Raw genomic sequence first — 27,072 nt, forward strand, 5'->3', positions numbered from 1 at the left:
CCAAACAAATTGTTGACTAATCATGAGCCTAAAGGCTGGAATAGGCAGGTGAAGAGTTGGGGGGGGTACTTCATTTTGTAGATAGCTAGTAGACATATTTTAGTTATGTTCCAATGGGCCTGTGGCTTTACTGTTGTTTTTTTCCCTGAGCCTGGAATCTGATATGCAGGTGGATCCTAGTTATTGTCTGGGGAGATGATGTCATGGCTGGAAAAGAACAAGAAAGCTGTATCTGGGAAGAGAGTAGCTCCCTAATATGGGAAAAGGGTATAAATATTGTTGACTGTAAACCCCATCAATTTGATTTGGTCTGGAGCCCATATTCAGCTTAGGAGCCTGTGTGACCTCGGCATCCCTCTAGATCTGAGCTCACATTGTGTGATCATGAGTAGGAACATTCCAAGCTGCCCCAATATCGACCCATCTTCCTCAGATGTAGCATACTGTTGTTGATCCATGTTGAGGTCAAGGTCCTATGGGGGCCCACAGAGTAATTTATTGTTTGTCTCAAACTTTTTAAAGCACAGACTGAATCTTTTTAATACATAGGCTGAGTCTTTGATATGTTGACTCTCTTAAAAGCCTAGACCAGGGAGAACAGAAGCAACCAGTGGCACAGCTATATAAATAATGTCAAAGGACATAACTTATGGTGATGTTGTGTATGATACAGCAAATCCTAACAAAGGGATTTTTCAAAGTTAACCTAATTACCAAATAATGTGATTATAGTAATAACTATCTATTGTCTTCTTAACCCTAAGATGGCAAGAATCTCCTGCTTCCTCTATAGAGGCTATATTTCCCCCAGTCCTGGAACCTCTAGGGCAGGGCTTAATCTCCTGAATGCTTCTCTCAATTCATACCAACGATATTGTATCTGCTGATCCCAACCTAATCAATGCAACAAGTACCACCTCAGCATGCTTCATTTCAGACTGTGTCCAGAGACATCAGGTGTGGAATGTCAACCCTTCACCCTCATTACTTGGGTGAGACCTTTCCTTTCATAGTATTCTCTAATTCCATTCCTGGAGGTTCACTTCCCAAAACCTAGACATAGACCAGGTCCCATGAGATAGAGCATATATTCACAATTCACATGTATCCGTAAATTAGGACCAAATATATACCTGAAAGCAAAAGTACACAATAGTCTTCAGTGAGTCCATTTAAAGTATCTAATGAAAAAGTATCTACTTAGACTTAAATACGCTCCTCACCTGCTTCCTATTACAGTTCTGTCACTTACTCCAAAGCTAACCTTAGCAAAGCAAGGACTACAAAAGCTGAGTAAGGGCAAGAGTCTGGCATACTTTAGTGATGACTCTTCAGGCCACCCCATCAGCTGGGGCCCTATTCGGGGAATCCTGAGATTCCCAAACAGACATGATGGGCCTAGACCTCAAATGAATCCCTCTCTCCATTGTTACTGGTCATATATATCAGGAACAACAAAATAGAAATCTTTTCTAAAGAAAATAAAAATACAAAGATTCAGTTCCAAGGATATTACAGTGGCAAATTTACTGCAATAGGAAATTGAAAACTATCTAAATGTCTAACACTAGAGAAGGATAAGTTATGGCACAGTCACAGGCAAGAATGAAAGCATGGAAAACATGAAACATTAGGGATACACCTAAGTTCCTATAATGCATTTGTATTTGTTTTTGTTTTAAAGCTGTATTTATATATTTATTTATTATTTTTACCAGAGCACTGTTCACTCTGGCTCCTGGTGGTGTGGGTGATTGCATCTGGGACTTTGGAGTCTATTTGCATAACCATTATTCTATTTCTCCTGCCCATGATGTATTTATTTATTCATTTTCATATTTATTTATTTATTCCCTTTTGTTGCCCTTGTTGTTTTATTGTTGTAGCTATTGATGTCATTGTTGTTGGATAGGACAGAGGAAAGAGAAAAATGGAGAGAGGAGGGGAAGACAGAGAAGGGTAGAGAAAGATAGACACCTGCAGACCTGCTTCACCGCTTGTGAAGTGAATCCCTTGCAGGTGGGCGGCCGGGGGCTCGAACCAGGATCCTTACACAGGTCCTTTTGTTTTGCACCACCTGAGCTTAACCCGCTGCGCTACTGCCCAACTTCCAATGCATTTATTTTTAACTCTAGACTCACAGGTATGAGGTCCTGAGTTTGATCTCCAGGGTAGTATGTGCCAGAGTGGTGTCCAGGCTCTCCTTCCTTTTCTTTCCAATGAGTAGATGAATCTGTAAAAAAAAAACAATATTGTTTAGCTCTAGTATATATTGGTGCAGGGAATTGAACCTGGGACCTCAGGTATATAATGAATTGTTAAATTAAAAATAAAATGATTTATTTGATTATAATGACAGCATTTTAAAAAATCATCTGTGTGCTTATGTAGAAAAAACTGGGAAGCAAGGTGACTGGCTAACATAAAAATTTCCTGCTCTCAGAGTGCCCTATTCATATGAGGGCTCAGTGGGCGAACTCCTGCCTAGCTTCTGCTTTCACATTGTACCCCTGGAAGCTCTGGTGGTATCATCTGGGGCCAAAAAACTGTGGAAAAGGCTCTGATTCCAGTGGAGGAACTGTAAGAAGAGGGAAGAAGTGGTTGTTGCCCATGACTTCCCTTCTTCAGATTGCTCCCTTTTCTAAATCAGCCATCTTACTAGGCTGTGTCTCTGACTTCTTACCTGGTAATTTCCTTCCCTCTTCTGCTGGGTCACCTTCCCACCATATGCTCCCAGCTTCCCTTCACCAGGCAGGTCTCAACCATGGTCTGAGCATACTCTTCCCCTCTTCAACTTCTCATCCCAATGGGGAAGGTTCTCCCACTTGAGAGCCTACTGATAGCCTCTTTAACCAGTTACCTTTCCTTTTAGGAATGGATACAATGTAAATGTCCATTGACAGATGACAAGATAAAGAATTTATGGAATATATATTCAACTGAATACTATCCTGCAATTAAAAAGGAATTATATTGTATGGTAAAAATGAGTAAAATTTGCATTATTCATATTTTAGGAGCAGTCTAAACCCTTCTCCCATCACCTACAAAAAAGCACAATGATACCCCTCTCTCTCATGCAGCGTGAAATTTTAGGCACTCCTTTCCATCATTAGCAATGGGAACATCCTTAAAGAAATCACTTGTAGATATTTTTTATGAAGTCAAACACTGGAGACAGGCTCAAAACAAAATAAAGTCCCCCCATCCCAAATCATTCCCTGGAAAACATACCACTTTAGACATCATCAAGACTCCTCTCCAGGGGTCCTGAGATTCCCATACAGACATGATGAGCCTAGACCTCGAATAAATCCCTCTCTCCATTGTTACTGATCATCTTTATCAGGAACAACACAATAGACCCCTTTGTGGGGCCCCATGGGACCTTGCCCTCAACTTGGATCAACAACGGTAGAGAAAGGTCCATCCTCTGAAGAGAGGCTGGATAACATACTCTATCTACTACCTGAGGAAGATGGGTTCTGATATTGGGGCAGCTTGGTACGTTCATACTCATGACTACAGAATGTGAGATCTACAGGGATGCAGAGGTCACATAGGCTCCTAAGCTGAATATGGGCCCCAGATCACATCAAATCGATGGGGTTTACAGTCAACAACATTTATACCCCTTTTCCATATTTGGGAGCTACTCTCTTCCCAGATACAGCTTTCTGGTCATTTTTTCCAGCCATGACATCATATCCCCAGACAATAACTAGAATCCACCTGCTTATCAGATTTCAGGCTCAGGAGAAAAAAAACAACAACCAAAAACTAGTATAGCCACAGGCCCATTGGAATATAACTAAAATATGCCTACTAGCTATCTACAAAATGGAGGACCCCCCCCCAAACTCTTCATCTGCACTATTCCAGCCTTTAGGCTCATGATTAGTCAACAATTTGTTTGGCTTTGTATGTTAACTCTCTTTTCAGCCACCAGGCTCCAGATGGCTAGCATGAGGCTGACCAGACTTCCGTGGACAGACAACCCCACCAATGTGTCCTGGAGCTCTGCTTCCCCAGAGCCCCACCCCACTAGGGAAAGAGAGAGGCAGGCTGGGAGTATGGATCGACTTGTCATCACCCATGTTCAGCTGTGAAGCAATTACAGAAGCCACACCTTCCACCTTCTGCATCCCACAATGACCTTGGGTCCATACTCCCAGAGGGTTAAAGAATAGGAGAGCTATCAGGGGAGGTGATGGGATACGGAGTTCTTTTGGTGGGAATTGTGTGGAGTTGTACCCCTCTAATCCTATGGTCTTGTCAGTGTTTCCTTTCTGTAAATAAAATTAAAAAATTAAATTAGAAAAAAAGGAAATTTTGTTAATTAATCCTTTCTTAAATAAAAAAATTTAAAAAATGAAATAAAATTTAAAAAAAGAAAAAAAGGAAAAAACAAAAAAACCTCCTCCTGGGAATCTGTTTCACTTTGCCCACCCCTCAGTGCTGCTTCCTCAATAGTGTGAATAGTGTGTATGTGTGTGTGTGTGTTTGTGGGGTATGGTTAGAGGCATGAACCCAGAAAAGGGTAAACAAAGGGAGGGATATAAGGGGTGTTGAAGACCCAGTGCTTTATGGTTCTATGTATGGAAGGTAAGGTGTGGTAACCTGGGGAAATGCGGAACTGTGCCTGCATGCCAACAATCCTGGAAATCAAAATTTCCTCAGTAAAGCAACACAAAACTTACTGGAGAGTTCCTTTGTTGAAGTAGATCATGAAATACAATTTCCTAATGCCCTAATAAAGAAATTTTTTTAAAAAGAAAAAGTACATATGAAGTAAATGAACTAGACAAAATAACCAGGAATTTTAAAAAACTTTTTATTTTTAAACAAAATACAAAAAACAAAATATGCTTTACTTTTCAAAAATTTAAATGAATTTATGTTATGCCACTAAAGTACAGATCCAGAAGATTAAAGAAACCGTAAACTATTTCGTGTAAAAATCATTTAACTTTTACCACTGTTTAATAACATTTACTAAATCAACACATTTCAAATAATAATAAACGTACAATAGCCATAAATATTTCTTGCCTCATGACAGTTGTGGATATAGCAAAATGGAGAAACTGTTTAATATTTTTGAAAAATTTTAGTTTCAAGCATACATTTAGAATTCAAGAAAGTTTCTGAATTAGCAATTCATAGCAATTGTAGGTATAAGAAAGTTGATAAAGTTCTAATGTTTTTATCTGGAACCACAAAAAAGTCCTATGTAAGTTTTCATTCATGACTTGAGATGTAATCAAGCTGGAACAAAAAGCAAACCCTCAAAAACACCCTCGATATATTTTCCCACAAAAAACTAAACAAAATGCTTTCATAAAGTCTTTAAGTTACAGAAACTGCCCACTGTAATTATTCCAGTGTATTCATATGCCAATCTAAAGACCCCAACCTGAATTTTTCCCCAAATAATTCATCAAAATCCCACTTCTCCCATCTCCCTTTTTAACCTTAAAGCTTATAACAGTTTTTTTTTTTTTTTTGCAATTAGTCTTCCTACCCCTGCCCCATAAAGAAGCAACATTGGAAGGAAAGGAGGACAGAATGGCCAAGTAAGGAAAGGAGGAGGGGATAGAGGCTAGAAAGATCAATCTTAAGTAAAGGGAGGGGGACCCAAAAAAGCAGCTAACCAAAGGAGCCTACTGAAGAGATGCAGTGGCGGCGACATCCACTCTGGCTATGATGGGCTAGAAGAGCCTCGGGGCATGGCCGCCCACCGCACCTGCATCGAGGGGCTTCACTGAGTTGTAGTGCTCTCCGAAGCTGCAGGCATAGCGCATGTAGACCAGCGTGATTGGCTTCTTGTTGTACTCCTCCCCGATGATCACACTGGGTGACTCGGCCTGGATCACCTCGATGGGCATCTGCAGGACGTGCGACAGGGCTCGTAGCTCCAGTTGGCCTCCCCACGATGCGGTGCACACAATCTCGTCGCAGTAGGTCATGTAATCTTCCAGGCAGTAGGCATCGCCGGTCTCTGGATCGGTTAGGAAGGGCAGAAAATCTTCTATGTGCTTCCGCATATACTTGGCAGTGCGGCTTCTCAGGCTCTCCACCGTCACGGAGAACACCAGCTGGTCTTGGATGGCACGGTACATGCAGTGGCCATCAGCTGGTATTTCTTTCATCTCCAGATTCCGGGTTGCAAGGATGGCAGCGACCTTCTCCTCCTCCTCGCAGCGGAAGCTGTCGAGGTGCTCCATCTCGGCCTCAGCGATTCTCTCCTGCCGTTCTCGCTCCAGGGCAGCTCTTCTTTCGCGCTTTCTCTGTGCCTTCGATGGGCGGGGTGGCTGGTTCTCAAGATCCATCTTCGCCAAATCATCGGTGACCATCTCCAGGTTGCTGCTGCCGGGGAAGCTCTCATAGAACTTCTCCAGCTCCTGTCGGTGCCTCTGCTCCATCTCAGCTTCAAGGCGAGCCACGTCAAGGTGCAGCTGTTTTCTTCGTTTTTTGTCTGTCTTGGGCACTGCGCTTTTCATGCTCTGGATTCGGGCCTGAAGCTCTTTTTTCTCGCGGTGGTGGCGCCGCAACATCCTCTGCTGATCACTCTGTGGATCATCCATGTTCTTCAAGTTCAACTTAAGTGGTGGCTGAAGTTTGGCAGCTACTGCTCAGTTCCACTTCAAACCACCCCAGCAGTTAGAGGTCTTCAACCACTCTCCTTTTCTGTTGGCTCCAGTCAGGTGATCGTGACCCTCTCTTGTCATTGGTCAATGTCTCTTTATGGCCACGCCCCTAACATGTCTGACACTGGGATTGGATGTTGGGTGACCCTGATCACGCCCCCTTTAGACCCCGTATCAACGGCTGCTTTTGCCCTATCGGTGACCCTTTCTGTCATTGGCCATTGATCTCTATGACCACGCCCCTAACATGTCTGACACTGGGATTGGATGTTGGATGCCCCGTTTAACCGCAAAGAAACAGCTGAGCTTTTATGCTTTTTTTTTTTTTTGGTGGGGGAGGGGGCTAGTGTAAGTGGCCAATTCTTTCTGGCAAGATCCTGTGTTAGCTAGTTGTAAAAATCCAGTTACAAGAATTTCTCGATAACTCATCTCAGTTCATTGCTAAGCCTGAGTGCCATGCAGACTCTATGCTTGAAAATTACTTAACAAATAGTCCTGACAACCATTATTCCTTGTGTTCAGATGGCTTTGTGACTTTCTCCGGTTTTTCAAATCCCTTGACTGGTGAATCCTTAATTTTATGTCTCAGACCAAGTACATTTCCTTACATTCCTGCACACACAGAATTATTTCAGTTTAGGCTTTGATTTTGCCTTTTTCCATCTCAGCACTGGAAGACGACAGTCACTTTCCTTAGTTATTCACAAGGACTGAACAGACTTAGCTACTTGGGCAAAGTGAGTGCACCTAGCATAACATTTTTCTTGGTTTCTGGCTGGCAAAATGGGTACCCACATCTGCAAGATGCATTCATCAAGCCAATTCTTTCTGGTTACTTTTGATTTCTAAAATTTCTTTAAAAATAAAACACAAAATTTAGATGCTCATCAGTGGTGCACAAGCTAGAGCACATGTGTCACAATGTTCAGTGATCCCAATTCAAACTCCCACCCCGTCCCCACCTGCAAGGTGAAAGCAATGCTGCAAGCATGTCTTTTTCCCTCGAAAAAGACTTTTTTCCCTTTTCCCCTCCTTCCCTCTCGGTTTCTATCTGTCTCTATTGAATAAATAAATAAATATTTTAAAGAATAAAAAATTGATTATTAGACTCTTCAAATATGCTCTTATTCTGCCCAAATCTAACAATCTGTATTTTGAATTTCCATGTAGCAGGCCTTTTAAAACAACCTCCCCATTGCTCCAAATAAGGAGAAATTGTTTGAAGTCATTGCATATGTCAGCATTTAACTCTTTTTCACTGAAGTAATGGTCCAGGAAATGATTATATTGTACTTGTTCAACCATTCACCTGTTGCATGGCATACAACCTATTTCCGATTTTTGGGTTATCACAAACAAACCTGTCATAAACATCCTTGTATAAGGTTTTGAGTGGATAAGAGTCATCTTTTCTCTGGAAGAAATGCCCAGGAGTACAATTCCTCTGTCTTATTACAAGTACCTATTTACTTATTTTTATCAAACGTTACTATTTATTCTTGCCAAAAATGTACAAGGTATCCCATCTCTTTGCAGTCTCATTAGCATTTGGTATTACTGTGATTTTTTTTCATTTTAGACATTCGGATATATATCTAGTAATATCTTGTTTTGGTTTTTATTTGTATTTCCTTAGTGGCTCACCATGGTGACATTTTTCTGTGTTCACTTGCAACTTGTGTCATATTCTTTTTGGTGAAATGTTTATGTCAGTTACCCATTTTATAATTGGACATTTAAAAAAATCTTTATTATGGGAGTAATGGTTTATAGTCAACAATAAAATAAAATAGTTTGTACATGCATAGCATTTCCACATAACAATATAACCCCCACTAGGTCCTCCTCTGCCAATGTTTCAGGACCTGAACCCTCCCCCACCACCTCAGAGTCTTTTACATTGGTGCAATATACCAACTCCAGTCCAAGTTCTGCTTAGAGATTTCCCTTCTGATATATTTTTTTCAAATTCTGTCAAAGAGTGAGATTATCCCACATTCATCCTTTTGTTTCTGACTTATCTGACTTAGCATGTTATCTTTGAGTTCCATTCAAGATGGGGTAAAGAAGGTGAATTCACTATGAACCTGAGACTTCGGAGCCTCAGGAATAAGAGTCTCTTTGCAAAACCATCATGCCATATGCCTCTGTTTAAATTTCTGTTTTCCACATAACAATTTAATCCCCGTCTAGGTCCTCCTTTGCCATAATGTTCCAGGACCTGAACCCTGCTCCTGACCCCAGAGTCCTTTACTTAGATACAACACACCAAACCCAGTCCAAGTTCTACTTTATGTTTATTGTTCAACTTTTATTTTTGTAATTGAATTTGTTTCACTGAAGATGCCTTTAAAATTTAGATGGAAAATAGTTCTGCCAATATTTTCCTCTAAGTATTTGATAGTTTCTGGACTAATATCCAAGGGGTTTTGAAATCCCCTACTATTATTGTGTTGCTATTAATATATTGCTATTTCCCTTTCAGTAGATGTCTGATGTATTTAGATGGCCTCTTATTGGGTGCATAGATGTTAATAATTGTTAAGTCCTCTTGATTGACTGATCCTCTGAACATTAAATAATGTCCATCCCTATATTTTTAAATTATTTATGTTAAGGTCTATCATGTCAGATTGAGAATAACTGTTCCTGACCCTTTTGGGGATCCACTGGCTTGTATGATAGTTTTCCATCCTTTCACTTTGAGTCTGTGTTTGTCTTATTGGGTTAGGTGGCATTCCTGCAGACAACATATGGTTGTGTTGTGTTTTCTGATCAATCTTCCTACTCTGTACCTTTTAATAGGTGAATTCAGGCCATTTACATTTATTGATATTATAGAATGAAGATATTTCAATGCCGTTACTCTAACATTTTAGAGTGTTCTGATATGTGGCATGTTTACAATGATGTGATGTTTTATAAGAGGCCTTTGAGAACAAGGCTTGTTGATAATCGATTCCTTCAACTCTTGCTTACCTGAGAAGGTTTTTATGCCTCCATCTAGTTTGAATGACAGTATAGCAGGATACAGTAGTCTTGATTGAAAGCCTTTCTTATTGAGAGCTTGATATATATCTTGCCATTCTCTTCAGGCATTTAGTGTTTATGTGGAGAAATCTGCTGCTAATCTTATAGGTTTTCTTTTGTAGGTGACTCTGTTCTTCTCTTGCAGCAGTCAAGAAACTTTCTTTATCCGTATTTCTTTTTCATTCTAAATATGATGTGTCTTAGTGTCTTCAAGTCTGGGTTAATTCTGTTTGGGACCCTCTGAGCCTCTTGAACCTTTATGTCTTTAATCTTGTCTAGAGTTGGGAAGTTCTCAGCTATTATGTCCTGTAGAATGGTTTCTTCCTTTCCCTCTCTTTCTTCCTATGACAAGCGAATAATACATATATTACTTCTTCTGAAGTCATTCCATATGTCTCTGTTGCCGTTTTCAGTGTCTCTGCACTGCTGCATTGATTTATATTCCTGTGATTCATCTATCAAATAATAAAGCCATGGCTACTGTACCTTTTTAATAAGTCAGATGTTTAATGAAAGACGAATGGCTTAGAAATTTGTGGTATATACACAAAATGGAATACTACCACAGCTAAGTATGTTGCAATCTCCTTTTACTCATCTTTGGTGGAAATTGAAGGAATTGTGTTAAGTGAGATAAATGAAGATAATGTCATTAACATGTGGAACTTAATAAATGATGTCAGAAAGGAAAACACAAAGTAAAAATTGGACTGAGTATGTTGTATTACACTAAAGCAAAGGACCATGGAGAAGGAGAGGAAAGGAAGGGAGAGAGGGCATTTTGTGTTTTGGGTTTACAAGTTGGATGACTGTTTTGCAGATACCTATCATTCATGTGAAGATGAGATATTGTACTTTTATGTCAACAACAGTATTATAATCCATTATCCCCATAAAATTATTAAAAAACAAGCCTAGAAATTAATTTACCTCTACCAGTTTCCTTCAATTGTATTCAACCTTTTTATAATTGTTTTTAAATTTTCATTTATTTATATTTGTTTAGGATAGAGACAGAAAAAATGAGAAGAAAGAGGAAAGAATAAGAGGTAGTAAGGGAGACACACACACACACACACACACACACAGAGAGAGAGAGAGAGAGAGAGAGAGAGAGAGAGAGAGAGGCAGCCCTGCAGTACTGCTTTAAAGTTTCCTCACTGCAGCTGGGTACCAAGGGATTAAGCCTGGGTCCTTGTGTAGTGTAATGTTTGTGCTTTTCCTGATGTGTCATTGCTTGGCCCCCTTTTCAGAATTATTTTAAATATTCTTCTTCTTTTTTTTGCCTCCAAGGTTATCACGGGGGCTCAGTGCCTGCACTACAAATTTGCTGCTCTTGGAGGCCATTTTTTAAATATTTTGCTGCAGATGTTATTGTTGGTGTTATTATTGATGCTGCTGTTGTTGGATAGGACAGAGAGAAATCAAGAGAACAGGGGAAGATAGAAAAGGGGAGAGTAATACAGACACCTGCAGACCTGCTTCACCGCTGTTGAAGCAACCCCTTTCAGGTAGGGAGCTGGAGGCTCCAATCAGGATCCTTACAGGCCCCTGTGCTTTGTGCCATGTGTGCTTAACCCTGTGCACTACTGCCTGGCTCTCATTTTTGACTATTCTAATTCAGTTCTATTTCCTTTTAAAGCTTGAATTTTTCTATATCCACAGTAAAATTTTTGCTGGGATTTTTGTAGGTATGATGTTAAAGCTGCATGTTCATTTGGAGAGAATGATAGCTTTACTATGTTGTTTTCTGGTAGATGAATATCTGAGTATGAATCTTTAATTAAATTTCATCTAATTTATTTGTTTTTTTTTTTGAGGTATCCTTGGTTTACAAGACTGTAGATGTTTAAGAATGATTTTACACTACTTCAAAATAAGTTCCTGTACTGCATTAAGATTTTATCCAGGAGTTGAACTGGTGTAATAGACTTTGGTGAATAACACATTTTGAAGTAATATGACATTATTCTCTATAGGCTGAGGATATCTAAAAAATCAGATTATTATTATTATTGTGTCCCTTTCTTCTGGCACCCTTACTTTGTGAATGCTGTTACTCTTAATTTTGGCCCATAATGCTTATATATTAACTTCATTTGTTTTAGTTCCTTTTTGTTTATGATGGGTTCCTTCACCCTATGTCCCAAATTAACACTGCATCTTTTTTTTTTAAGTTTTCAGACTTTAATATCTATTTATTTATTTATTCATTCCCTTTTGTTGCCCTTGTTTTATTGTTGTAGTTATTGTTGTTGTTGTTGGATAGGACAGAGAGAAATGGAGAGAGGAGGGGAAGACAGAGAGGGGGAGAGAAAGACAGACACCTGCCGACATGCTTCACCTCCTGTGAAGCGACTCCCCTGCAGGTGGGAAGCCCGGAGCTCGAACCTTGATCCTTAGGTCCTTGCGCTTTGCGCCACGTGCAATTAATCCGCTGTGCTACCGCCAGACTCCCGACACAGCATCTTTATGACCACAGTGCTGGTGTCCCCTTTCAGACATTTATGCCTTTGTTGAATTTAACATTTTTTTCAAGTTGTTCTTTTAGTCTGATTTCTCATTATGTTTGATGGACTATTAGGACCTGTGCTCAGAGAGTCTGTATTTGAACTGGGATATTGACCAGATCTTTGGGGTTGTGAGTGTCCAACAGTTAATAGACTGCTATGGGCAGGTGTTCAGGTCTGATATGTGTCAGGGTCTCTGTCCAGGTGGTTATAGTATGGCATGTGCTTTTGGTCTGGTAGGACACATTCTGGCAGATCTGGGAATATACCTTTTGTAACTGTTACCATAGAAACAGTTCCAATATGGTACGCCCCCTCCCCCCTGGCAAGCTACTGTTTAGTCAGGAAGAATGAAGCTGTAATTGCCACTCTGTCCTTTTCCAGTTCTTAATTTCTCATTTGGCATTGCTGTGGAGCTCTTGTAATAGGATTGAGGTGCCAAGATTTCAACGCATCATGTTCTCTGTTTGCCAGGTTAGAGTTGTATACCTTATAGATTTCTTCCAGTTGCAATTTGTTTTCTCTTGATGGGGCTTTTGCATTCTTGTGAAGGGCCATCTTTCTGTGTCCTTCTGTCTGGATATTGCCTTTTTTGTCTGTTGCTGTGAAAAATCTCTGTTTGTCTCTGCTTTCTATGCATGTATTGTTGTGGCTTTCCTCTTGAGTACCTTTATTGGAATTTTCATTTATTTCATCCATGAGTGATTTTACAGGTTTCAGCATCTAAGGTTTACACAGATTTGTTTTTAATTAATTAATTAATTATTGGGTAGCGACAGAGAGGAATTGAGAGGAGGAGAGATAGAGAGGAAGAGCGACAGAGAGACACTTGCAGCACTGATTTCCACTTTTCAAACTTTGCCCCTGTAGGGGGGGGCAGGGACTTGAACCTGGATCTTTGCACACTGTAATGTGTGTACTTACCCAGGTGCACCGCTGCCTGGCCCCAGTTTACATAGATTTGTTGGATATACACTCCAGCATTTCTTTTTAGCATTTTAAAAAACCCAATTAGGTTTATTGCTGGGATTTAGTGCCTACATGATGTACTGCTCCTGACAGTCATTTTTTTTCTCTTTTATTCTTTTATTTGGTAAGACAGAAAAAATTTGAGAGAGGAGAGGGCTATAGAGGAGAGAGAGAGAGAGAGACATCTGCAGCACTGTTCCACTGCTTATGAGGCTTTCACTTGCACATAAGTTCAGGGGTTGAAGGTAGGTCCTTGTGCTTAGTAACATGTGCTCAGCTGGGTGTGCCATCAACTAGCCTCTTTAGTAATTTTAAACGGGACTAAATTTTTATTTTCTGTGTTAATTGCTAGCAAGTAGAAATACAACTGGCTTTTGTATGCTTATCTTGCATTCTATGTCTGATCAATTGACTTACCACTTCTTTTTAAAAGTACTTTATTTATGGGAGTCCAGTGGTAGCGGGTTAAGCACAGGTGGCGCAAAGCGCAAGGACCAGAGTACGGAATCCGGTTCGAGCCTCTGGCTCCCCACCTGCAGGGGAGTCACTTCACAGGTGGTGAAGCAGGTCTGCAGGTGTCTGTCTTTCTCTTCACCCCTCTGTCTTCCCCTCCTCTCTCCATTTCTCTCTGTCATATCCAACAACAACGACATCAATAATAAATACAACAATAAAACAACAAGGACAACAAAAGGGAATAAATATTTAAAATACTTTATTTGTTTGTTTATTTATTTATTTAAGTGAGATACACAGAGAGAGCTACTCAAAGAGAAATACCAGAGTACTAGCCAGCTGTGGCTTATGGTGGTGCTGGTACGTAGAGTCTCAGGCATATAAATCTTTTGCATAACCATTATGCTGTTTCCCTAAACCTGACTTACCATTCATGAGGGTTTTTTCTTTTTATTTTTTTTTGATAGATGTCTTGGTATTTTCCATATAGATAATTATGCCATTAATGAAAAAGGGACGCTTTATTTCATTCTTTTAAATATGTATTATATCGGACTGCTTGCAGACATGGAGATGTGTGCAACTGCTCATTCTTGATTGGACAGTCCCCACCAGTGCTGTGTGTAACAACATCTTAAAGACTGAACCATTACCCACCTTCAGAGTCAGTCTGTAGACTTCTTCTCTTGCTGTCTCCCTTATGCTCAAATGTATTTGCTGACAAAATTTGTCTGGGGAGATACTGACCTATTGCCAATTTCTATTGCTTGAAAGTTTAAGAATCCAGGACCACTAACAGATATTTCCAATATCATTAAATTAGAAGTGATTTCTTTGTAGATAGTGTATAGCCATGCCGTATTTTTAAGATCCACTTGCCAATTTTGTCTTTTAAGATTCACTTGACAACTTTGTCATTTAATTGGTATATGCAAATTATTTATGTTTATGAATATTATTAATATATTAGTATTTGAATTAAGTATTTAATATTTTGGGTTTTGTTTTCATTTTCTGTGTTCTCATTTATTTTTTGCTCCTTTTTTAAATAGAGTACTGCTCAACTTTGGCTTATGGTGATGCAGGGGATTGAACCTGGGACTTTGGAGCCTTTGACATGTGAGTCTCTTTGCATAACCATTATGCTATTTACCGCCACCCTTGAATATATTTTCTAATTCAGTTTTTTTTTAACCAGTTCATTTGCTTTGGTTATTTATATTCCACTCAAAACTATGTAGTAATTACTTGTTTTATACTTCCTGACTTCTTTAGTTTAAAACCTCAAGTTCTTTCCATCTTGTCATAAAAGATGTGATTTCATTCTTTTTGATAGCTGAATACAATTCCTTTGAGAATGTATAGTACAGCTCCATTATACATCTCTATGGGAATTTTGTTTAATTTCACATTTTTGACTATGATGAGTGATATTGCCAAAGTGTAATTATTCTTTCATTGAGTGTTTTCATATGTTTCAAGTGAATATCTAGGAATGGTATCTTGTAGCAATATGATATCATCTTTATTTTTTAAACTTTTAACTAACTTTTTTTTTTATTGTCACAAGGGTTATTGCTTACTCTCAGCAGCTCGACTTCCCCCATCTTTTTTTTTTTTAAAGGGATCTCCAGACCACCTGCTACTGGTCTGCACTGATTTACATAGTTGTCAATACTACAACAGAATTCCTTTTTCTCCATCGATACACCAATGCTTGTTACTTGAATATGGATCAGTCTCACCCTGGTGAAATGACATCTAACTGTAATTTTGAAGAAGTTATTTCTCATTTGCTCTTCCTACCCATGTCTACTTAAATGGCTCTGGGAACAATGGCTGAAAGTACTAGTATAATTAAGACTCATTCATTTGTTTATTAAGCAAATATATAGCACATTTACTGTGTCAAATTTATTTCAGTTCAAAACTTTCTTCACCACTTACTAGCTGTGTGACTTTGGACAAGTTACTTAAACTTTCTATACTTTTATTTCCTTTTCTGTAGAAAAGGGGAAGATATTTATACCTACAGCATTTGTTTATAGGAACAGCTACCCCTGCTTATTCCTCCCTTAATTGGAGGATTAATGTTTTATAGTCAACAATAAATACAATAGTTTATACATGCATAACCTTTCTCAGTTTTCCACATAACAATAACCACAACTAAGTCCTTTGTAATCCTTTTCCAGGATCTGCATTTCCCCCCTACTCACCCCAGAGTCTTTTACTTAGGTGCAATCCACCGATTCCAGCCCAGGATCTGCTTAGTGCTTTCTCTTCTGATCTTGTTTTTCAAATCCTGCCTGCTAATGAAATCATCCCATATTCATGCTTCTGTTTCTGACTTATTTCACTTAACATGATTTCTTCAAGCTCCATCCAACATGGCCTGAAAATGGTGAAATCACCATTTTAGTAGCTAAGTAGTATTCCATTATGTATATATACCACAACTTTCTCAGCCACTCATCTGTTGTTGGACACCTGGGTTGCTTCCAGATTTTGCTATTACAAATTGTGCTGCTGTGAACATGGGTATACAGAAATCTTTTTGGCTGGGTGTGTTGGGTTCCTTAGGGTATATTCTGAAGGGAGTAATTGCTGAATAATAGGGTAGGTCCATTTGTAGCCTTCTGAGAGTTCTCCAGACTGTTCTCCAAAAGGGTGGACCAATTTACATTCCCACCAGCAGTGAAGGAGGGTTCCTTTATCCCTACAACCTCTACAGCATTTGTTGCAGCATTTGATGTATGCCATTCTCACAGGAGTGAGGTAGTATCTCATTGTCATCTTTATTTGCATTTCTCTGTCAATCAAAGACTTGGACCATTTTTTTCTTGTGTTTCTCAGCCTTTTGGATCTCTTCTGTGGTGAATATTCTGTCCATGTCCTCTCCCCATGCTTGGATGGGGTCATTTGTTTTCTTGTTGTTGAGTTTGGCAAGCTCTTTATATATTTTGGTTATTAAACTCTTGTCTGATGTATGGCATGTTAAGATCTTCATCCATTCTGTGAGGGGTCTCTTTGAATGGATAGTTGTATCCATTGCTGTACAGAATTTTTTAAATTTGATGTGGTCTCATTGGTTTATACTTGACTTAGTCATTTTTGTAATTGGATGCATTTCATTGAAGATATCTTTAAAATTTGTTCAGAAAAGAGTTCTGTCAATATTTTCCTTCAAGTATTTGATAGTTTCTGGTCAAACATCAAAGTCCTTGATCCACTTGGTATTTGCTTTTGTGTTTGGTGAAATATAGAGGGTCAGTTTCATTCTTCTGCATGTTTCAACCCATTTTCTCTAGCACTACTTGTTGAAGAGACTCTGATTTTCCTATTTAATAGTCTGGGCACCTTTGTCAAAGATTAGATGTCCATAGGTGTGGGGGCTTACTTCTGGGCTCTCAGATTTATTCCACTGGTCAGTGTATTTATTCATATTTTCTTGCCAAGCAGTTTTGATGACAATGGCCCCATAATATAATTTGAGGTCTGGGAGTGTGATGCCTTCAGTTCTGTTCTTCCTTCTCAAGATTGTTTTGGCAATTCTAGGTCTTTTCTAGTTCCAGGTAAACATTTGTAGCATTGCTTGTATTCTCCAGAAAAATTTGATTGGGATCTTGATGGGGATTGCATTAAATTTGTATATATCTCTAGGTAGTATATTCATTTTGATGATGTTAATTCTTCCAACCCATGAATATGGAATATCTTTCCACTTTTTCATGGCTTTTTCTATTTACTTGAATAGTGACTCATAATTTTCACCTCTTTTTTAGGTTTATTCATATATATATATATATATATATATTAAAAGTAATTGATTCATGTACTTCTTCTAACTTAGTATTTGCGTAGAGGAATGCCACTGACTTGTATGTTAATTTTGTAGTCTGACACCTTATTGTGTTGCCTGATAATTTCCAAAAGCTTCTTGCAGGATTCTTCAGGTTTCTCTATGTATACTATCATGTCATCTGCAAATAGGAAGAGTTTGACTTCTTCTCTTCCGCTCCATATCCCTTTAATTCCTTGCTCCTGCCTGATTGCTATGGCAAGAACTTCCAACACCATGTTGAATAGTAATGGTGATAGTGGGCAGCCTTGTCTAGTACCTGATCTGAGGGGACATGCTTCTAGTTTTTCACCATTGAGTATGATGTTGGCTGTAGGTTTGCTATATATATACTCTACTATCTTGAGGAATTTTCCATCTATTCCCAGTTTTTGTAGCGTTTTGATCATAAAAGAATACTAGATTTTGTCAAAGGCTTTCTCTGCATCTATTGAGATAATCATGTGGTTTTTGGTCTTGCATTTATTGATGTAGTGGATCACATAGATTTATTTACATATATTAAACCAACTTTGCATCCCTGGGATAAACCCCACCTGGTCATGATGAATTATCTTTTTAATATACTGCTGTATCCGGTTGGTTAGAATTTTGTTCAATATTTTAGCATCTATGTTCACCAGAGATATTGACCCCTAGTTTTCTTTTTTGGTTGTATCCCTGTCTGATTTTGGTATCAGAGTGAGCGTCATAGATGCTGGAAGGGAGCATTCCTGTGTCTCCAATATTCTGGAAGACTTTTAAAAGTAGAGGTATTAACTCTTCCTTGAAGGTTTTATAGAATTCATTTGTAAATCATCTGGTCCAGTACTTTTAATCTTGGGGAGGTATTTGATAACTCTTTCAATTTTGTTGGCTGTGATGGGCCTGTTCATATTTCATAGTTCCTCCTTATTTAATTTTTGATGTTTGTAGGTGTCTAGGAACTTGTCCATTTCTTCCAGGTTCTCTAGCTTGGTGGCATATAGTTGTGCATAGAAGCCTTTCATGATATGTTGAATTTCTGCGGTGTCTGTTGTGATAACTTCTCTTCCATTTGCAATCTAATTTATTTGGGTCTTCTCCCTTTTTTGTTTTGTGAGTTTGTCTAAAGGTTTGTTGATTTTGTTCACTCTTTCAAAGAACCAACATTTACTTTCATTGAACTTTTGTATGGTTTTCTTATTTTCAATGTTATTTATTTCTGCCCTAACTTAGTTATTTCTACCCTTCTGGTTGCTTTAGGGTTCCTTTGTTCTTCTTCTTCTAGGTCTTTAAGGTATGAAATCAGGTTGTATATTTGAGCTTTTCCTTGTTTTCTCATGTGTGCTTGTCTGGCTATGAATTTCCCTCTCTGTACTACCTTAGCTGTGTCCCAGATATTTTGATAGCTCATGTCTTGATTTTCCTTGAACTCTAGAAACATTTAGATATCTTCCTTAATCTCCTCTTTGACCCAGTAGTTGCTAAGTAGTGTACTGTTGAGTTTCCACATTTTGGGTCTATTACTTGTGGGGATAGGCCCACTCTCTGGGAAATCCAGGACATTATCTCCAGGAGAGTCTGAGAGGGTCTACCCCAAGCCCCTCCTCACTGGAGGGGCAGTAGGCAGATCCCCACTAGACACCATTTTCAAGACCAGGAACTTTTTTGCACATACTTCCTCATTCTTATTGAACAAAGGTGATAAATTACCATATATGGCCAACCCACCACAGATGTTCTGGTTTTGCTTAACTGCCTCCTTCCTCCCTGCTCTGAGGTGCTTTTGATTGATGTTTAGAGAGAATCCTGCCTATGCATGGTGAGCTCATGACCAGACCTTATATTGTAACTTCTCAGTAATGAACAAACACCTTAACCCTGGGTCAAAACTTAACCCTGTATTGTGTGTGTGTGTGTGTGTGTGTGTGTGTGTGTGTGTGTGTGTGGCTTAGTGATTACCTTAACCTTTTCCTAACCCTTGAGTATATCTACCTGCTTATACCCCAAAATAAACAGGATATCTCTTTGAAGTTTCTCCCGGAGTGGTGGTTTACTCCGTGTGCTTGCCCTCATCAGCAGTGTCCCCAGGACCCCTGGAGTGGTCCATCTCCCCTCCTCCTCTGTGTTCGCGGACCAATGCACAGAGGAGAGCTGGCCCCCACAATTACTAATCTTTTGTTTATTGTTAAGTATTAGTTTAATTCCACTGTGTTTTGAGAAGATGCTTGGATGATTGCAATATTCTTGAATTTGCTGATGCTGTCTTTGTGGCCTAAAATATGGTCTATCATTGAAAATGACCCATATGGACTTGAACAGAATATGTATTCCAGTATCTTGGGGTGAGTGACTCTGAAAATGTCCAATAGTTCTAGTTTATCTGTCACTTCATTTATCTCCCTCATTTATTTATTTATTTTTTGCTTGGATGATTAGTCAAGTTGAGAGAGTGGGGTGTTGAAGTCCCCTACTACTACTTTGTTGCTGTTAATATATTGCTGTAGCTCTTTCAGTAGATGTTTGATGTATTTAGATGGCTTTTCATTGGGTGCATAGATGTCAATAATTGTTAAATCCTCTTTATTGACTGATCCTCTGAGCATTAAGTAGTGTCCATCTCTCTCTTTTTAAATTTTATTTATTCATTTAATTATTTTTTAATTTGCAATGCAAATTCTTTTTTAATTTTAATTTTTATTTATAAAATGGAAACACTAAAAAACCATAGTATGAGAGGTGTACAATCCCACCACCAGAACTCCATGGCCCAACCCCTCCCATGAAAGCTTTCCTATTCTTTATCCCTCTGGGAGTATGGACCCAGGGTCATTATAGGGTGCCGAAGGTGGTAGGGCTGGCTTCTGTAATTGCTTCCCCACTAAACATGGACATTGACAGGTTGATTCATATGGGCTCCAGGACACATTGTTGGGGTCATCTGCCCAGGGAATTCCAGATGGCATCAAGGTAGTATCTAGAACCTGGTGGCTGAAAAAGAGTTAACTTATAAAGCCATACAAGTTGTTGATTAATCATGAACCTAAAGGCTGGAATATTGCAGATGAAGATTTGGGGTATTTGTTTTGGAAATAGCTAGTAGGTCTATTTTAGGTATATTCAAAAGGGTTTTATTAGTATTTTCCTGAGCCTGGTCTCTGTTATACAGGTGGACCCAAGTTACTGTCTGGGGAGATAATGCCATGGTTGGAAAAAGGGCTAGAAAACTGCATCAGGGAAGAGAGTAGCTCCCAAATATGGGAAAATGTTTAAATATTGTTGACTGTAAACTCTGCCAATGTAATCTAGGACCCTTATTAAGCGCAGGATCCTATGTAACCTCTGCATCCCTGTAGGTCCGAACTCGCATTCTGTAGTCATTAGTAGGAATGTTCCAAGCTGCCCTAATTTCAGGACCCATCTTCCTCAGGTGGTACATAGATTATGTTCTTCATCCCCCCATTCAGAGGGTGGAACATTCCCTACCACTGTTGGTCCACATTGAGGGAAAGGTCCCATAAGGGCTCCTAATGGGGTCCATTATATTGTTCCTGATGGAGATGATCAGTGATAATGGAGAGAGTGACCTATTCGAGGTCTAGGCACATTGTGTCTGTGTGGGAATCCCAGGACTCCCCAACTAGTTTTAAATTATAGTTAAGTATGAGAATAGCTGTTCCTACCCTTTTTGGCCATGCATTGGCTTGTATGATAGCTTTTTATCCTTTCACTTTGAGTCTGTGTTTGTATTGTTGAGTTAGGCGGGGTTTCCTGCAGATAGCATATGGTTGGGTTGTGTTTTCTTATCCCTCTTCCTACTTTGTGCCTTTTAAGAGGTGAATTCAAGCCATTGAAATTTATTGTTATAATAGATTGAAGATATTTTAACACCATTATTGTAGAATTTTAGAGTGTTTTTATCTATGGCATGTTTATAGTCATCTGATTGTTTATAGGAGACCTTTCAGAACTTCTTTCAGGGCAGGCTTAGTGAACAGTTGATTTCTTCAACTGTTGCTTGTCAGAGAATGTTTTTTTTATTACTTTTAAAAGATTTTATTTATACAAAAGAAACACTGACAAAAACTAGGATAAGAGAGGTACAGCTCCACACAATTTCCACCACCAGAACTCCGTATCCCCTGAAAGCTTTCCTATTCTTTATCCCTCTGGGTGTATGGACCCAGGGTCATTATGGGGTGCACAAGGTGGAAGGTTTGGCTTCTGTAATTGCTTCCCCGCTGAACATGGGCATTGGCAGGTTGATCCATACTACCAACCTGTCTCTCTCTTTCCCTAGTGGGGCAGGGCTCTGGGGAAACATGGCTCCAGGACACATTGGTGGGGTCGTCTGCCTAGGGAAGTCTGGTTGTCATCAAGTTAACATCTGGAACCTTGTGGCTGAAAAAAGAGTTAACCTATAGAGCCAAAAATATGGTTTTTATGCCTCCATGTATTCTGAATGACAGTCTATCAGGAAACAGTAGTCTTGGTTGAAAACCTTTCTCACTGAGAGCTTGATATATATCTTGCCACTCTCTTCTGGCCTTTATTATTTGTGTGGAGAAATCTGCAAATCTTATGGTTTTTCCTCTGTGGGTGACTCTGGTTGTGAAACTTCCCCCCTAAAGGTGTTCCTATGCTATGGTGGGGGTGTTTAAACCTGAGTCCTTATGCATGTTAACATGTGAACTCTGCTACTTGAGCCATCTCTTGCTCCACCCCCACTCCACTGGCTTTCGTTCAGTTTAGTGAATGTAGGATTGCATCTTTTACCCAACTAAAAATGTTTTCAGACATATAGTGTTATTCACCTTTTGCCATGACACTGATACCAGAATCTTTTTTTTTTGTGGTTAGCCCACAGGTCCACCAAGACTTTGTTCAGGTGAAACAATTTACAAGTAAACTTTAATATTAGAGAAGTTTCAGGTTCACAGCAAAGCTGAATGGAGAGCACATAGTGCTTCATATCCCCCCTTAATTCACAAAGTCACAGTCTTAGACCCCTGCTATAAATATCCCATACCAGAATGATACACTTGTTAAAATAAAATAAAATTACCTACATTGGCATAATTTATCAACCAAAGTCTATATTTTTGCATTACAGATGATTCATGGCATTGTGCAATCTGTGAATTTGGACAACTGTATGATGACAAGTAACCACCATTATACTGTCATACACATACACAGTAGATTCAGTGCTCTAAAAATCCTATGCATTGCCATCTTTAGGAAAAGAAACAGAAATGGAGGCATCACCCTGCCAGATCTCAAACTATATTATAAGGCCATCATCATCAAAACAGACTGGTACTGGAACAAAAATAGGCACACAGACCAGTGGAACAGAATTGAAAGCCCAGATCTAAACCCCCACACCTATGGACATCTAATCTTTGATAAGGGGGCCCGAAGTATTAAATGGAAAAAGGAGGCTCTCTTCAATAAATGGTGTTGGGAAAACTGGGTCGTAACATGCAGAAGAATGAAATTGAACCACTTTATCTCACCAGAAACAAAAATCAATTCCAAATGGATCAAGGACTTGGATGTTAGACCGGAAACTATCAAATACCTAGAGGAAAACATTGGTAGAACACTTTGCCACCTAAACCTCAAGGACATCTTTGATGAAACAAACCCAATTGCAAGGAAGACTAAAGCAGAAACAAACCAATGGGATTACATCAAATTGAAAAGCTTCTGCACAACCAAAGAAACTATCACACAAACAAAGAGACCCCTCATAGAATGGGAGATCTTCACATGCCATACATCAGACAAGAGACTAATCACCAAAATATACAAAGAGCTCAGCAAACTTAGCACCAAAAAAGCAAATGACCCCATCCAAAAATGAGCAGAGGATATGAACAAGACATTCACTTCAGAGGAGATCCAAAAGGCTAACAAACATATGAAAAACTGCTCCAGGTCGCTGATTGTCAGAGAGATGCAAATAAAGACAACATTGAGATACCACCTCACTCCTGTGAGAATGGCATACATCAAAAAGGACAGCAGCAACAAATGTTGAAGAGGCTGTGGAGACAGAGGAGCCCTTCTGCACTGCCGGTGGGAATGTAAATTAGTCCAGCGTCTCTGGAGAGCAGTCTGGAGAACTCTCACAAGGCTAGACATAGACCTTCCATATGACCCAGTAATTCCTCTCAAAAAGATATGTGTACACCTATGTTCATAGCAGCACAATTCATAGTAGCTAAAAACTGGAAGGAACCCAGGTGCCCAACAACAGATGAGTGGCTGAGAAAGCTGTGATATATATATATATCATGGAATACTATGCAGCTATTAAGAATAATGAACCCCCCTTCTCTGACCCATCTTAGACGGAGCTAGAAGGAATTATGTGAACTAAGTCAGAAAGACAAAGATGAGTATGGGATGATCCCACTCATCAACAGAAGTTGAGAAAGAAGAACAGAAAGGGAAACTAAAACAGGATCTGATTAAATAGAGAGTAGGGCAACAAAGTAAAAACCTTGTGGTGAGAGGGAGGGTGGACATTCAGCTTCCTGGGCGGTGGGGGGTGGGGGTGGGAGGTGGGATGGGACACAGTCTTTTGGTGGTGGGAATAGTGTTTATGTACACTCCTATTAAAGTGTAGTCGTATAAACCACTGTTCAATTAATATGAGGGGAAAAATTGATCACATGTCTAGAACTTTTTAAAGACACAGGCTGAGTCTTTCTAATACATGGGCTGAGTCTCTGATATGTTGACTCTCTCAAAAGGCTAGACCAGGGAGAACAGAAGCAACCAGAGGCACCGCTGTATACAAGATGCTGGGTATTATACAGCAAACCCTAACAAAGGGACTTTTCAAAGTTAACCCAATTACCAAATAATGTGATGATAACAATAACTATCCATTGTCTTCTTGAACCCTAAGACAGCAGGAACCTCACATTTCCACTATAGAGCCTATATTTCCCCCCAGTCTTGGAACCTTAGCGTGAGGCCCACTATCCTGCATGCTTCTCCCAATTCATATCAAATAATATTGCATCCGCCGATCGAAACCTAATCAATGCAAGGAGTGCCACCCCAGCATGCTTCACTCCAGACTGTGTCCAGAGACTTCAGGTGTAGCATGACAACCCTTCAGCTTCATCACTCGGGTGAGACCTTTCCTTTCATAGTAATTCTCTAATTCCATTCAGGTGGTCCACTCCCCAGTAGAGTCCCCAAACCTAGATATAGACCAGGTCCCCTGAGACAGAGCATATGTTCACACGTGTCCATAAACCAGGGAAAAATATATATCTGAAAGCAGAAGTACACAAAAGTCTGCAGAGAGTACCCTACCCCCCCCCCAACACTTCATCCGCACTATTCTAGCCTTTAGGTCCATGATTGTTGAATAATTTGTTTGGCTTTGTATGTTAACTCTCTTTTTAGCCACCAGGTTCTGGATGCCAGCATGATGCCAACCAGACTTCCCTGGACTGATGACCCCACCAATGTGTCCTGGAGCTCTGCTTCCCCGGAGCCCCACCCTACTAAGGAAAGAGAGAGGCAGGCTGGGACAATGATCGACCAGTCAACGTCCATGTTTAGCGGGGAAACAATTACAGAAGCCAGACCTTCCACCTTCTGCAACCCACAAGGACCCTGGGTCCATGCTCCCAGAGGGATAGAGAATGGGAAAACTATCGGGGAGGGGATGGAATATGGAGATCGGGTGGTGGGAATTGTGTGGAGTTGCACTCCTCCTATCCTATGGTTTTGTTAATGTCTCCTTTCTTAAATAAATAAAAAAAATCCTATGCAGTCTGCCTATTTATGGCTTCTTGTCTTTTACTGTTTCCATGCTTTTGCATTTTCCAGAATGTCGGTGTAGACACTCTTTCTCTCAAAAGTTGCAAATTATTTTTCGTTCATGATTTAACATTCTTTCACAAAGTTATCCAATTTCAGGAGTATTTTCATATCCATATGTAAGTCACCACCTTCCCCACAAAAATCCTGGCCTTCTCCAATTTCTCCCACCCCCATAACCATCTAAGAGGAAGTCACTGCCAGTTTCATTCATTTAGCCCCACAAGACACATTGTAGTCTTTTCAACTGCTGAGTAGTACTCCACTGAGTATATTTCCCACAATTTATTTAATAATTTTTACCAATTTTTTACCATAGCTAGTCATTCATCAATAGGTACTCCACATGGCTATTTGAGAGGATAAACAGACATGAGTAATGTACACAATGAATTATTCTGTGCACATCAGTGTCTACAGCAGACAACAAAAAATTGATTAGTGATTATCCAAACTTGGGAAGTGAGTAGGAAATGGTAAAACAAAAATTTGGGAGTCTAAGTAGTGTCCTCTGTCCTGATAAGGCTTTGAATCACATCAGCCAAAAATTCATCTCTCCAAGTGCAGCAAATACACACTTAAAATTTTTTGATCTCCCCAAAAGTAAATAAGTACTGAAATCTCATCAATGCTGAAGCATTAATGGTGAATAATATTACAATTTACTTTAAATGTATACAGGATATATAGATGAACAAGTGAAGAAATATATACATGGACTTTTTGCAAAATACTATCTGTACAGTCTAGATTGATGCTCACTCTTTCAATTATTTTGTAGACTTGACATTTTCATTATAGGAAAAATTTTATGGAGCCTCCCTCAAGTTTATAAGAAAAAATGTAACAAAATGTGATTTATTTGTGTGTATGTGTGTGTGTGTGTCCTCTGTGTATGTATATGAACAATACTAAATATATACCTGATTGTTAGTGCTTGATTGTATATCCATGTTAAGAAGTAGCTTCTTCCAAGTGTGTCTGTGTGTTTTGGGGATGTGTGAGTAAGGAATCATCTAGGATCAATCAGGTGCTCTGTGGAAGTGTGACAGATCTGAAGGTTTTTTTAATGCAGAATGTCATTACTGAGGGTATGATACATGTCAAGTACTTTTGTAGGAAACTAGGTTATAACAGTGAACCAAACAGACTCAAAATATCCATGCATTTGTGCAGTTTACATTCTGGTAGGGGGGAGAGAGATGTGAGAAGTGAATTAATTAGCTAATTATATAGTGTATTACAAGACAGTGGGAAAAAAACAAGTTTGAAAGGAATAAGAAGGATCCAGACTACTGAGTATGTGTGTGTGTGTGTGTGGGGGGGGTTATGGTTAGGGAGGAAAAAGAGCCTTAGAGTTCTGAAAGCAGTACCAAGAATACCCACACTAAAAAGGTCGTATTTGACAAAGACATTCAGGGAATGAAGAAGTGAGCCATGTGACTGCTTGGAATAGAAGGTTTTGGGTAGAGAGCACAGTCAGTGCACAAAATCTGAGGTGGGGTGTGTCCAACAAGTATGGAAAAGTAGAAGACCAGAGTTGAGTGAAAAAGAACTGGGAGCAGTGGTCATTTGATGGGGTACAATTGTAGAGGGCCTTTCATTCTGGCTTAAATATGGAGTTGTTATGGGTCTTAGGGGTGGGAGAAAATATAGGATGGCCTTCCCAATTTTTTATTTGTTATTAATAATATGTCACAAGATCGTAAGATAATGATGTATAGTTCTACACCACACCCACCATCAAAGTTCTGTATCCAGTTTTAAAAGGATCTGGGAAGGA

General features: G+C 39.4%; 2 protein-coding genes across 2 annotated transcripts in view; one reads left to right on the plus strand and one right to left on the minus strand.

Moving 5' to 3' along the window:
• P2RY4 (pyrimidinergic receptor P2Y4) overlaps positions 1 to 27,072 on the plus strand; it is a 575,290-nt gene that overhangs the window by 324,612 nt on the left and 223,606 nt on the right. The window lies entirely within an intron of this gene.
• On the minus strand, positions 5,209 to 6,587 carry OTUD6A (OTU deubiquitinase 6A). Its single transcript, XM_007530755.2, has one exon. The coding sequence runs from the start codon at positions 6,585 to 6,587 to the stop codon at positions 5,712 to 5,714; it is 876 nt and encodes a 291-aa protein (XP_007530817.1). The 3' UTR covers positions 5,209 to 5,711.

The sequence above is a fragment of the Erinaceus europaeus genome, chromosome X (genome assembly GCF_950295315.1).
Source record: "Erinaceus europaeus chromosome X, mEriEur2.1, whole genome shotgun sequence".
NCBI classification, from domain to species: domain Eukaryota; kingdom Metazoa; phylum Chordata; class Mammalia; order Eulipotyphla; family Erinaceidae; genus Erinaceus; species Erinaceus europaeus.

Excerpts from the sequence above, each read along its gene's own strand:
- OTUD6A (XM_007530755.2), bottom strand. The coding sequence starts at position 6,587 with ATGGATGATCCACAGAGTGATCAGCAGAGGATGTTGCGGCGCCACCAC.